Source organism: Sus scrofa, chromosome 13, assembly GCF_000003025.6.
Source record: "Sus scrofa isolate TJ Tabasco breed Duroc chromosome 13, Sscrofa11.1, whole genome shotgun sequence".
NCBI classification, from domain to species: domain Eukaryota; kingdom Metazoa; phylum Chordata; class Mammalia; order Artiodactyla; family Suidae; genus Sus; species Sus scrofa.
This window is the reverse complement of record NC_010455.5, coordinates 199,661,539-199,674,949: the sequence shown is the minus strand read 5'-3', so window position 1 is coordinate 199,674,949 and position 13,411 is coordinate 199,661,539. Positions and strand designations below refer to the sequence as shown.

At 46.5% G+C, this 13,411-nt stretch overlaps 1 protein-coding gene across 1 annotated transcript; it reads right to left on the bottom strand.

Annotated features, from left to right (window-relative positions):
* On the bottom strand, window positions 1,679-9,671 carry LOC110256481 (carbonyl reductase [NADPH] 1-like). The gene is given in 4 exon segments (XM_021070960.1): window positions 1,679-2,076; window positions 2,079-2,384; window positions 5,531-5,647; window positions 6,458-9,671. Coding segments are annotated over 4 exon segments (930 nt in total). The 5' UTR covers window positions 6,801-9,671; the 3' UTR covers window positions 1,679-1,912.

Sequence of the window (13,411 nt, the reverse complement as noted above, 5' to 3'; positions counted from 1 at the left end):
AAAGAATGAATACATGTGTGTGTGTGTGTGTGTGTGTGTGTGTGTGTGTGTGTGTGTGTGTGTGCGTGTGTGACTGAGTCGGTTTGCTGTAGTGCAGAAAATTGGCAGAACCCTGAAACCCAGCTATAATGGAAAAAGTAAAAATAATTAAACTAAAAGATGTTGTACCGACACACAAAGGAATACCACTTAGCCAGAAAATGAACAAAAGAAGGCCATTTGCAACATTGAAGGAACAAGAGATGCTCACACCAAGTGAAGTAAGTCGGAAAGAGAAAGACAAATACATTGTGATATCACTTATACGTGGGATCTGAAATATGGTGTGAATGAACGTATCTGTAGAAACTAAACAAACTGATGGACATGGAGAACACAGATGTGGTTGCCAAGGTGGAGGGTGAAGGCGTGGGATGGATTGGGAGTTTGGGGTTTCTAGGTGCAATCCATAATGTCTGGAGTGGATTGGGAATGAGATCATGCTGCATAGCACAGGGAACTAGATCCAGTCATAATGGATGATGACAGAAGGTAATAGGAGAATAGTATGAACATGCGTATAACTGAGTCACGTTGCTGTAGAGTAGAAATTGACAGAAAGTTCTAAGTCAACTATACAACAATCGCCCAGCGGCTCCAAAGTTCAGTCAGAGCGATGCTGTGAAAATCTGGACTTAACAGCTGGATGACAGGTATTGCAGAGTCCTTATGGCTGGAAGGGCTTGTCTGTCTGGAAGGATTCTGCTCCTTGTGGACATCTGCCTGTCTGTCCATCCATCTCTCCACCTCCCGAGGGGACAGTTTCTAAATCCCATATAGCAGAGGTTCAGGCAGTAGCCGTGACCCACCCATGCTGGCCACCCTCCCAGCCTATATCCTTTGAGGTCCCATCCACATACACTGGAAGGTGATGGCCCCATCATTGACCAGAGGGTGCAGCTCCTGGGTACTCCATGCATAGGAAGTCGCACAGGGCAGAGATGCTCTGCAGGTCACCGATGTCCAGCTGGGGGAATTGTAGGCTCAGGGCCTCTGCCTGCAGTTGCTTCACTGCTGCCTGTCCTCTGGGAATGTCCCTTGCTGGCACAGCTCCCACACCATGGGCAATCCTTGTTTGCGTCAGGCACCATTACCACGTGGGTGTTGGACTCATTACTGACGTTGCAGGCCTCCTGCCCCTCCAGGCTCACATAAACAACACACCCTCCCTGCATAGACTGGACCACAATCTCTCCTATCCACCAACACACCTGCACACTCCCTCTTCCCTGCCGGCTCTGATTCTCTTAGGTCCGCATCTTTCATAAAAGTGCCCCCTCACACTTCAACTACACAGTTGCTCTTGTCCCATTGAATTTGGGGTTTAAAGACACCAGAGCAAATATCCTCCCTCTGTGATGCTGCCCGTGTTACACTGCTGGCTGCTGAGCTAAAGCCCACGGTCTCAATGTCACCATGCTCCTCGGTTTATGAACCCTCTCTGGCGACTTTCCTGCTGCAAAGGCAGATCTGAGTAGCTGCAGCAGAGACCACTTGGACCCGCAAAGCTCAGTGGATTTCCTGTCTGACCGGATGCATAACGGGGGTTGTCCCAAGTTATGCTCGCGCTTCTCTTGACCTGCCTTTGGGTCTCTTCCATGTCTGAGCCTTTTTAGCATAGGAACAGTCGGCACACGTGGACCTTTATGAAGAGCCATTTATTCATCTCTTGATTGGTTTACATTATTTGTCATCTACTCCATGTTTCCCTTCCTTGGGGTCAGAGAAGTAATCACATAAGCCTTCACAGAATGAGCAGCCCTCTGTGAGTGGGGACTTAATAGAGACAATTTGGTTCTCTGTTTTCTTTTTCATTTTTGCATCAGGATACATTGACAGTGTAAGTACCCTTTTGGGGAAATCAGGACACAAATTATGCATTGACCCAGGGGAAGCTCTCAGGGAGAACACCCCACTCTACAACTTTTTTGTCAGAAACAAACTGACCGTGAGGCCCCTCTGCATCTGAGGGCAAAAGGGCCAGGTACACGGGGGTCTCTGCTCCTTCCTCTGGGCTCTTGGGGGCTTTGGGTCCCCCATGTCAGTTCTCACCCACCCTGGGCAGCAGGCATTCAGGAGGATCTTGTCCCCTGCTCTCTGCTCACTCAGTTTCCTGGCGTAGATCCTGGACAACACAGAGACCCCAATTTTTGTCACTCCGTAGGTCGAATCACTCCATCCCTCCTTCCTGTGCACCCCGTTCTTTGTGTCTTCCACAAACTTGTTCATGAGCCCCACCAGCTCCTCCTCTGTGATGGTCTCACTCTTGAACTTCTGCTGCAATTCAGGGCTGCACTCGTTAAGGGCTCTGACACCCTCAGTGCTAGACACATTCACCACTCTGCCTGTAATACAACACAGATCCTTATATAGAGACATGAGCACCAGAAGGATATAGACCCAATTCCCCAGGAGTGAGCAGTTTGCTAGGTGAAGACGTAAGAGTGCCTCTGTGAGAGAGGGACATGAACTGGCCTTGGATCATCTGCTGAGCATCGTGTATGGATGATGTCAGGGAATGAAATGCTCTAGTGGGGAGGGCAGTGCCCAGATTCCCATAAGAAAAGGCAACTGGTGTATGGAGGAAAATGCTCAGAAAATAAGAGGAGTCCTCGCTGCACTCAGGAGAGTGGCCTCCTTTGGGGCCACCTGAGGGTCTATGGTCACTTGGCCAGTGCTCTAGGACAGGTGTGTCTTGACCTGCCAAGGGCCTGTGGGTTTATGAATGGCAGTTCCTAGGGGATCAGACAGCATTCATCTTGGGAGGCTCAGTCAGAATAAGCTAAAAGCATTCATTTCAGGGTCTGAATTTCATGCATTTTTTTCTGGGTTTGGGTTTTTCTCACTCACGAGTAATGCCTCCAGTCCTGGCTATTGGAGGACAGAGAGGGGCAGTGGAATCTGATTATTTCGGAGATGCCCAGTGAGCATGCCACTGAGAGATTCAAAGGGACCTTAAGAGGGAATGAGAGTAGGACATGATAGGGGCCGTCAGAAGCAGGTCTTCCTGGGTGAGGAGGTGCAGATACTATGGAGGGACTGTCCTCAGGTGTGGTTCCTTGCAGTGTCTTTTTGGGTGCAGGAGGGGAGTGGAAATGGGTGCAGCCCCAAGGTAGGAGTTGGCTCATTGTTCCTAAGACTCTAGCATCTTCTGAGACTCCAAGGCCCCTGAATGTTTCCTCTGCCAGCCAGTCAGAAGGAGGGGAGATGTGTAGGAGACAGACTTGTTGAGGCCATGTCTGGACACAGAGCTGGGAATTCGGGCTGGAGGTGGCAGGCCTAGGAAGTTATATTGTGCCCTGCTGAGATGAGATGCTGTTTCTGGACCTGGCTTTTCCACCCTGGTGGGAGAACCCCTGTCTAAGGCGTCAAGGCAGGTACTGATGTTGCGGGTCAAGTGTCCTGGGAGACTGAGTGACAGTCTCCTCTGGTTGTCACACTGATGGAAAATGAGTAGATGACAAAAATCGAGGGGAGCTGAGTAGCAGCTACTTTCCATGTTGTAAATTGGTGAAACAAGGTGGCCATTCGATTGAGTGGCTTTAGTCCCCTGGTGGGTTATGGTAGCAGTCCAGAGTATGAACCTGTAAATGTCTAATTGTGACTCGATTGAAAGCTTAGGAGCACCATTGACAAAGAGCCACCAAGTTTCTGAAGCTGCACACAGTCCATAACCTCCTTACTTTCTTTCAGTCTTCTCTCCATAATCATGTGTCCCTCTCTACCCATGGTAGAAGCATCATCACCACATCTAGTTTTGTGATTTCTGAGGCAAATAGATATATTTTTCTAAGAAAATATCTTTAAAAATTTATATGCCTTGTGGAGTTCCCATCGTGGTGCATTGTTAACGAATCTGACTAGGAACCATGAGGTTGCGGATTCGATCCCTTGCCTTGCTCAGTGGGTTAAGGACCCAGCACTGCTGTGAGCTGTGGTGTGGGTCACAGATGTGGCTCAGATCCCACGGTGCTGTTGCTCTGGTGTAGGCCGGTGGCTACAGCTGTGATTGGACCTGTAGCGTGGGAACTTCCATACGCCGCGGGAGCAGCCCCAGAAAAGGGAAAAAGAAAAAAAAAAAAAGAAAGAAAGAAAAATTTATATGCCTTGGCTTATTGCTTAATATCTGTCAAATAGTTGAAGAAACAGTTGTATGCTAAAAATGTCCAAATAGCAGTTGACTAAGGGGAGACCACAATTTGCCAAAACACATGAAGTGGAAGTAGGTTTATCTGTTCCTCTCAAAGTATCCCTCCCCCAAGTTGCCTCCTGCAGTTATTAGGCATATATCTCAGACTGTTGCTCTGTTAGATAACTTTTGTACTAGATGTAGTTGCTTGATGTCCTTTGGATGTAAGAGAGCCCTAGGAAAGCCCCTTGGGTGCTCTCTGTAAGGGAAGGCCTAAGCTTGTGCACAGGATGCTTCAGCCCTTGGCCAGGGGCCTTGGAGGAAATGTTAAACCCTTAGAATGTCCTGCCTGAGAAGCCTGGCCTGGACTTGTTACCTAGGGTCCCGCTCTATAATCTGTGTTAACAGGTGACTATGCTGGGGCCTTGGGGTACTTGGTATGAGGTGGATCTTGGGAGGGGCTGAAGAGTCAGGAGAGCAAAGTGCTCATTGGGCCACACCTAAGTGAGCAACAAGCACCAAGGCCACTGGACACCATGGTCAGTGTGAGCTCCCGGGTGGGCAATGCTCCACAGGTGCTGTCTCCTGTTGTTTCAGGGAGAAACTCGTGCTTCCCCCAGGATCTGCTGGGAGAGGGCATGTGGCAACTCCATCCTGGTCTTTCTTGACCCTGTGCCATGAGACCTTGACCACTGCTGACCTGAGCTAGTCTCTGTTTCCTAGTTTACTCTCATGTGTGTTTAACAGACTTTTGCTGAGTTCTGTGTACTTTTAGTAAATTATTGACCCTGAGGGTGGTATGGGATGTCCTGAATTGGCCAAGACTCCGAAGTGTGCGCTTCGCTTAGCATCTTTAACCAATATATGTATAATATATTCTATCAGGTGGAGTCAAAAGAAAACGTGAAATGAAGAGATGAAGGGAAAGCCTTTGGGGGCATAATGAATTGATGGTAGTCTGGGCTCCCGAAACCCGAATCAGAAAAAGCCAACAAGCAACGACGAAAGGTGAATCAGGTCACTGTGAGCGGGAAGGAGGGGTGAGAAGATCTGGGTGGAGTCCTAAGGGAAGCCCAGCTGTGACGGGCATGGGGCAAGTTAAAGGGCTCTCAGAGGAGACCTTTGCGTTAAGGTGGGAAGAGAAGAAAGGGCCAGATGTGCAAAGAGCAGCTGGACCGAGGCAAGACTCAGTTGGACTGTGTAGAAGGACCTGTGGCCTCAGGCACCTGGAAAGGTGGGGACACAGCCTTGCTGCCAGTGAAGTGGAAGAGGAGAGGGAGCTGGGACCGCAGAGGAGGCCAGAGGCAGGCGGAGCCCAGATCTTGCCTGAAACCCCTTATCTTGGGCTCCATTCAGACTCACCTTTGGGTCTTATTAGCGGCAGAAGCTCGGTGCACACATCTCGGGTTCCCACGAAGTTGGTTTTCATCATCATTTCTGCCTGAGTATGAAATGGTGTGGGATTGGCAGCTCTTAGAGCTGAAGGAAATGGAGTTAATAAATATTAGCCTTATGTGAAAATTTTGACAATGGTAGCTCTTTGTAATATGTTTTCTTTCTTTTTTTGGGGGGGGGTGGGTGGGCTGCACCCTAGGCATATGGATATGGATTTCCCACGTTAAGGGTCCAGTCGGAGCTGTAACTGCCGTTCTACACCACAGCCAGAGCTAGGCAGGATCCAAGTCGTGTCTGTGGCCTACACCACAGCTCATGGCAAAGCTGGATCCTTCCCCCACTGAGTGAGGCCAGGGATCAAATCTACCTCCTCAGGCATAGTAGTTGGGTTTGTTACCCTTGAGCATGACAGGAACTCCCGTGCTATGTATTCTGATGAATATTAATTAATGTCCGTGTTTCCTTCGCAGCGTTGTGCCAGTGCGCATTTCAGGGCTTGATCGTGCTCTAGAGTTCTGTAAGATGGCACCATCAGGGGAGGCTAAGTGAAGGGAGCAAATATGGGATCTGCGTGTCCCATGCTTTGCCAGATTTTGTTCATGTCAACATAAGTTAAAAATTCACTGAAGGGCTCCCAAATTCCATGAGAGTGATATTGTGAAAATCTGGACTCAGTCCTAAACCGTCTGACCAAAGGTATTTCGGGAGCCCTCTGGCTGGAAGGGACTTGTCAGTCTGGAAGGATTCTGCTCCCTCTGGCCACCAGTATGTCCACTCTCTGGGGAGTGGGCTCTAGACCCCACACCTGAGATTCAGCCAGTGCCCTGTCACAGCCATGTTGGCCACCCTCACAAGGCTGTATCCCATCCAATATGGGAACTCCCATCCACTTACTTCTGGGGGTGATGGCCGCATTGTTGACCAGCACGTCCAGCCCCCCGTACTCCTTGCACAGGAAGTCACGCAGGACCCGGATGCTCTGCAGGTCATTGATGTCCAGCTGGTGGAAGCGTGGGCTCAGGCCCTCTGCCTCCAGCTGCTTCACTGCCGCCTGTCCCCGAACCACATCCCTGGCTGTGAGTACCACATCCCCCGAGAACTGCCGACACAGCTCCCGTACAATGGCAAGGCCAATACCCTTGTTTGAGCCAGTCACCAGGGCCACACGAGTGTGGGAGGACATGGCCGGTGTAGTGTGTCCGAGCCTCTGGTGTGGAGAGTGGAGGGTAGTGTGCATCTAGGACAGGAGGCGGGGCAATACAAGGGGCTGGACCTGACTACCAAGGAGCTAGTAACACCAGAGCTGGGATCCAGTGTGTCTGGCTGCCAGGAGTGAGACTCCTAGGGCACTAAGCCCTGCCTTCTTGCCTCTGTCCAAGGACTGGCCAAATGGTGCACGATGTTCCCAATGACCAACTCCTGACTCCACTCTGTCCCTGGTGCCACATCCAGAGCCAAACCTGGGCACAGCAGTCTTTTAAATTAACCTGAGATGCCCGGGGTTCTGTTGGGAGGTGATATATAGGTGAAGGGCCCCTGGGGGCAAGGGAGTTCTTGCAGTTGAGCAAAAAGTATTTGGGAGGAGATCTTCCAAAGGAGAAAAAGGAGTGCTGATTCATTCTCTTAGGCTGGGCCCATTACTCCCTACAGAATGGCAATGATTGCTTTTTCTGTAATGAAAAAAAAACTGCTAAGGGAGATGGCTTATGAGGAACAGAGTTCCTGGCAGCTTTCTTAAGAGGCATTCCAGACAGTGAATGAGAGACATGGTCCTATGTTCAACTACCCTTTGGGCCGTGTACCTGGCTCTGTGGGATTCCCAGTGATGCCCCGGGCTTGGGGGGTTTGTGAAGTTCTTTCTGTGCCAAGCCAGTGGTTGGGATATTTATTGCATGCAGGAATAATTCTTTGGGTTCCTGAAAGGGCCACATTTTGGTTTGGTTTATGTTACTATAATAAGTGGAATATTGAAGTGTATGTTATATTTTTGGAAGTTGACTTGCAGTGCTTCTGTTACTGGAGGGAACGTGGAGGACAATCCTCAGGACCCTGGGGAGGCCAGGATTGGTGTTGGGCGGGAAGAAGTTTGTCCTTGCTGCCCTGGCTGCTGTTGGGACCCTCTTACAGGGACTCGTGGCAGCGGATGCTTGGCAATCCCCCTGTGTTTCAGCAACAGCCCCTATATCCTGATACTCCTCTTCCGAGCAGTCCTATGATGTGATCCCCATTTTACAGTTGAAAGGATAAAGTAGATACCCCTTGTGGCTCAAGGTCATACAGGAAGGTGGCTCAGGCAGGATACCTTCTTCCTGATGTTTGTCCGGAAAGCTGTCAAATAGGAAACCTAAAGCAATTCCATACTCCTTGTTCGTCCTCCTAACGAGATCCAACAATTAGGAACAATTGGTTTGGTATTAAGCAGTCTGCACCAATGGACATGTGTCAGGAACTATGTCTTCCTTAATAACCTTTCAGCCCTCCTTTCCCACTTAAATTTCACTTTCTCCCTCCAACAACTGGGCCATCATCTCTCCTAGCCACTAAAACCCCTACTGGCTCCATTTTCCCATCCTCTCTGATTCTCATAAGGGTATATCCTTCATCCAAAGTCCCTCCCAGTTCACAATCACTGCTTCTGGGGGACCCTGATCAGGAATCATTTGCAGCCCCGGCCACCTCAGAGGGCACCACAGAGGAGGACATTGCAGTGGAATACCACCTGTTGCTGTTCTTGCTCCCCTGGGAACACACCCACCCTGCTGTTGCCACTGCCAAATGCTCTGGGCATCCTGTAAATCCGCCTAAGTCTCATCCACACTTCCCAGGGTCCTTCAATAAGGAGAAGGCTGTGCCACCTTCCTGCAGGTCCTTGCTGCTGTTAAGAGCCCAGCAGCCAGGCACTGACTACTACCCCTAAGCATTGCCTCCTGCTCCCTGGGAACACACTCAGCACCTTGGGGATAACAGCCTGCTCATACCAAAGAACAAGACACCTAATATTCAAATTCCCATGACGAAGAAAAATAGCAACCCCCCAAAAATACAAGGGTGTTCCTGATAGAAGTCACCCTCCAAGACTTCAGTTTGGCTTCCCTAAACTCACAGAAAGAGAAAACCATAAGCAAGATGAAGAAGCTCAGGAACCAATTCCAGTTAAAGGAACAGGAGAATTCACATGAAGCAGCAAAAAAATGAAACAGTCCTTGGTAGTCTGATAGACACTGTGTTCAAAAGGGAGGAGGTGAAACTACTGAAGGAATTGAGTCTGAATATCAAGGAATTAAGAGCAGAGGTGAAAAGTAATGCAGATTCCTTTGGAAAGGAACCAGAAATGTGTAAGTAGGAACAGAGAAAAATTAGGAAATTCATGTTCAGAGACACAAACTGAGCTAAAGGAACTGACGAGCAGAATGAATGATGCAGAGGGAGGAATTGGTGACCTGGAAGATGGACTCATGGAAATCACCCAGTCGGGACAGTGGACAGAAAACCAAATGAAAAAACATGAAAGCAGTATAAGAGATCCATGGGGTGATACAAAGAGGGCCAATGTATGCATAATAGGAATTCCAGAAGGAGAAGAAAAAGAAAAGGGGATTGAAAGTATATTCAATGAAATTATGTCTGAAACCTTTCCAACACTAAACAAAGTAATCTGGTATCAAGATACAGGAAGCCCAGAGGGCCCCAAACAAGTTGAACCCAAACTGGCCCACACAAAAACATATTATGATACGAATGGCAAAAGTTTAAGTGAGAGGGAGGATTCTAAAGGCAGTAAGAAGAAAACAAAGGGTTAATTCTAAGGGAACACCCACATGGCAGAAGGCTGATTTCTCCACAGAAACAGTAAAGGCCAGAAGGGAGGGGCAAGATATACTTAAATTCTGAAAGGAAACAATTTGCAGCCTAGAATACTCTATCCAGCAAGAATATCATTTAACATAGAAGGGGGAATAAAGAATTCCTCCAACAAACACAAGCTAAAAGAGTACAGCAAACCTAAACCATTCTTCAAGAAACACCGAAAGGGCATCTCTAAATAAAAGAAGAAGTACGAAGAAATAGGATGGAGAAAACCACAACTGGAAAGCAAACACTTACATAAGCCAGCATACAGATCTAAAAGAGGAAAAAAAAAAAAACCCAACAACCTACAGTAAAATCGATGATAAACACAAGGAACAGCAAAGGGACAAACATGAAGATGCTAACAAGGGACTTCAAAATCTTAGAATGTGGGGAATGAAAGGAAGACAGTAGAGACTCTTTTTTTTTTTTTTTAAACAATAATATGCTTGAGCCTGTATGACTATCAGGCTAAAACAAGCAAATCCAGGAAGGGTTCACATTCACAAAAGCTCAAAAGAAAAGTACTCAAGCACAAAATAAATGGAAATCATCCAACCCCAAAAAAAGGAGGATAGGAGAAACATAGAATCAACTGGAAACCAAGGTTGAAAATGGCCATAAATCCATATGTATCAATAATTACCTTAAAGGTCAATGGACTGAATGCTCTTATCACAAGACACTGAGTGGCAGACTGGATTAAAAAAAAAGTAAACACCTACAATCTGCTGTCTACCAGAGACTCACCTTTGGGCAAAGGACTCCTATTGATTGAAAGTGAGGGGATGGGAAAAGATATTTCATGCCAATGGACAAGACCAGAAAGCAGGAGTTGCAATACTCAAATCAGACAAAATAGGCTTTAAGATAAAGGCCATAAAGAAAGACAAAGAAGAAGACTATTTAATGCTTAAAGGACCCACTCAAGAAGAGGATGTTACACTCACCAATACATATATGCCCCTAATGCTGGAACACCCAGGTACCTACAACAAACACCAACAGACATAAAAGGAGAAATAGATGGGAGGACACTAATAGCAGGAGACTTTAACACCCCACTCACATCGATGGACAGATCCTCTAGACAGAAAATCAGGAAGGCAACAGAGATCCTGAATGACGCAATGGAAAAGTGAGACTTAATCGACATTTTCAGGACATTCCATCCAAAAAAATCAGCATACGCATTCTTCTCAAGTGCACCTGGAACACTCTCAGGGATTGATCACATACTGGGGCACAAAGCTAACCTCAACAAATTTAAGAGTATAGAAATTATTTCAAGGATCTCTCTGACCACAATGACATGGAACTAGAAATCAACCAGAGGAAAAGATATGAGAAAAACCCGACCACATGGAGACTACACAACGTGCTCCTAAAGATGCCATGGGTCAATGAGGAAATCAAGCAGGAAATTTAAAAATACCTGGAGACAAAGGATAAGGAAGACGCAACCCCTCCAAATCTATGGGATGCTGCAAAAGCAGTGCTCAGAGGGGAATTCATAGCAAGACAGGCCTTCCTCAAAACGGAAGAAAAAATCTCAAATCAACAACTTAACCCACCACCTGAAGGAACTCGAAAAGGAAGAACAAACAAAACCTAAAGTCAGCAGAAGGAAGGAAATCATGAAGATCCGAGAGGAGATCCATAAAACAGAGAATCAAAAAACAATGGAAAAAATCAACAAAAGCAAGAGCTGGTTCTTTGACCACGTCAACCAAATCAACAAACCTCTGGCCAGTCTCCCCAAGAAGAGGAGAGAAAGAAACCCAAATCAACAAAATAAGAAGTGAAAAAGGAGAAATCCTGATGGATCCTGCAGAAATACAAAAAGCCATAAGAGAGTCCCATGAACAATTGTATGCCAACAAATTCGACAATCTAGAAGAAGCAGACAACTTTCTAGAGACCTAGAGCCCGCCAAAACGGAATCCAGAAGAAATAGATCACCTGAACAGACCTATCACTAGAAATGAAATTGACGATGTCGTAAAAACTCTCCTGACAAGTAAAAGCCCAGGGCCAGATGGCTTCACAGGCGACGTCTTTCAAACATACCAAGAGGAACTTATACGCCTCCTCCTTAAACTCTTGCAAAATGTTGCAGAAGAAGGAACACTCCCAAACACCACCATCACCCTCATACCAAAACCAGACAAAGATACCACCAAAAAAGAAAAGTATAGGCCATATCTTTGATGAATGTAGATGCAAAACTTCTCAGCAAAACTTTAGCCAACTGAATCAACAACATAGAAAAAAGATCATCATACACCACGACCAAGTGGATTCATCCCAGGTGCACAAGGATGGTTTGCCGTATGCAAATCAATCAACGTCACACACCACATGAACAAAGGAAAAGTCAAAAACCACATGATCATCTCAGTAGATGTGGACAGGGCATTTGACAAAGTCAAACATCGATTCATGGTAAAAACTCTTAGCAAAGTGGTTCCAGAGGGAGCATACCTTAACATAAGAAAAGCCATGCACGAGAAACACACCGCTAATATGACACTCAATGGAGAAAAGCTGAAAGCCTTCCCATTCAAATCTGGAACAAGACAAGGATGCCCACTCTCACCACTTTTATTCAACTTAGTATTTCGGAAGCTGGAGACACAGCCATTAGACAAACAGAAGCAATAAAGAGTATGTAAATGGGAAGAGAAGAGGTGAAATTGTCACTGTGTGCAGATGACACGATACTATACAGAGAAAACCCTAAGGGCTTAACCCCAAAACTACTCAAACGGATCAAAAAAATCAGCAAAGTAGCAGGATACAAGATTAACATTCAGAAATCAGTCACATGTCTGTAGACTCCCAATGAAATTCTAGAAAAGGAATACAAAAATACAATACCTTTTCAAGTTGCACCCCCCAAAATCAAATACCCGGGAATTGACCTGACCAAGGAGGTGAGAGACTTATATGCTGAGAAGTATAAAACATTAGTGAGGGAAATTAGAGGATGCAAAGAAAGGGAAAGACTTTCCACGCTCCTGGGTCGGACACATTAACCTTGTAAAAATGGCCATGCTACCCAAAGCAGCCTACAGATTCCATGCAATCCCCATCACGCTCCCCAAGACATTTTTCACTGAAGTGGAACAAAGAATCCAAAAATTTATGCGGAACCATGAGAGACCCAGAATTGCCAAAGCAATCCCGAGGAACAAAAACCAAGCAGGAGGCATAACTCCCCCAGACTTCAGGCAGTACCGCAAAGCTACAGTAAGCAAGAGAGTGTGGTCCTGGTTCCAAAGCAGACATACAGACCAATGGAACAGAATAGAGAATCCAGAAATGAGCCCAGACAACTATGGTCAATTCATCGTCAACAAAAGAGGCAAGAATATGGACAGGAAAGAGACAGTGGTGCTGGGAAAACTGGACAGTTGCACATAAATCCATGCAACTGGAACACACTCTCACACCATGCACAAAAAATAAATTCAAAATGGGGGCTTAACGACTTAAACGTAAGACAAGACACCATAAAGCTCCATGAAGAGAACATAGGCAAGATACTCTCTGCTGTCAACCGTACAAAATTTTCTTAGGTCAGTCTCCCACGGCAACAGAAATAAAGGCAAAAATAAACCAATGGGACTAATCAAACGGACAATCTTTGGCACAGCAGAGGATACCATGAAAAACCCCAAAAGACACCTTGCAGAATGGCAGAAAATAGTTTCCAACGATGCAACTGACAGGGCTTCATCACTAAAAGATACAATCACCTTAAAAAACTCAACAGCAGAAAGCAAACCAACCAACCAACAAACAACCCAACGACCCAAATGAAAATTGGGGAAAAGACCTGAATATACCTTTTTCCAAAGAAGACATGTGGATGGCCAAGAAGCACATGAAAAACATGCTCAGCATCTCTAATTATTAGGGAAATGCAAATCAAAACTACTATGAGGTACCACCGTGCGCCTATCAGAATGCCCATCATTATCAAGTCAAGCATTA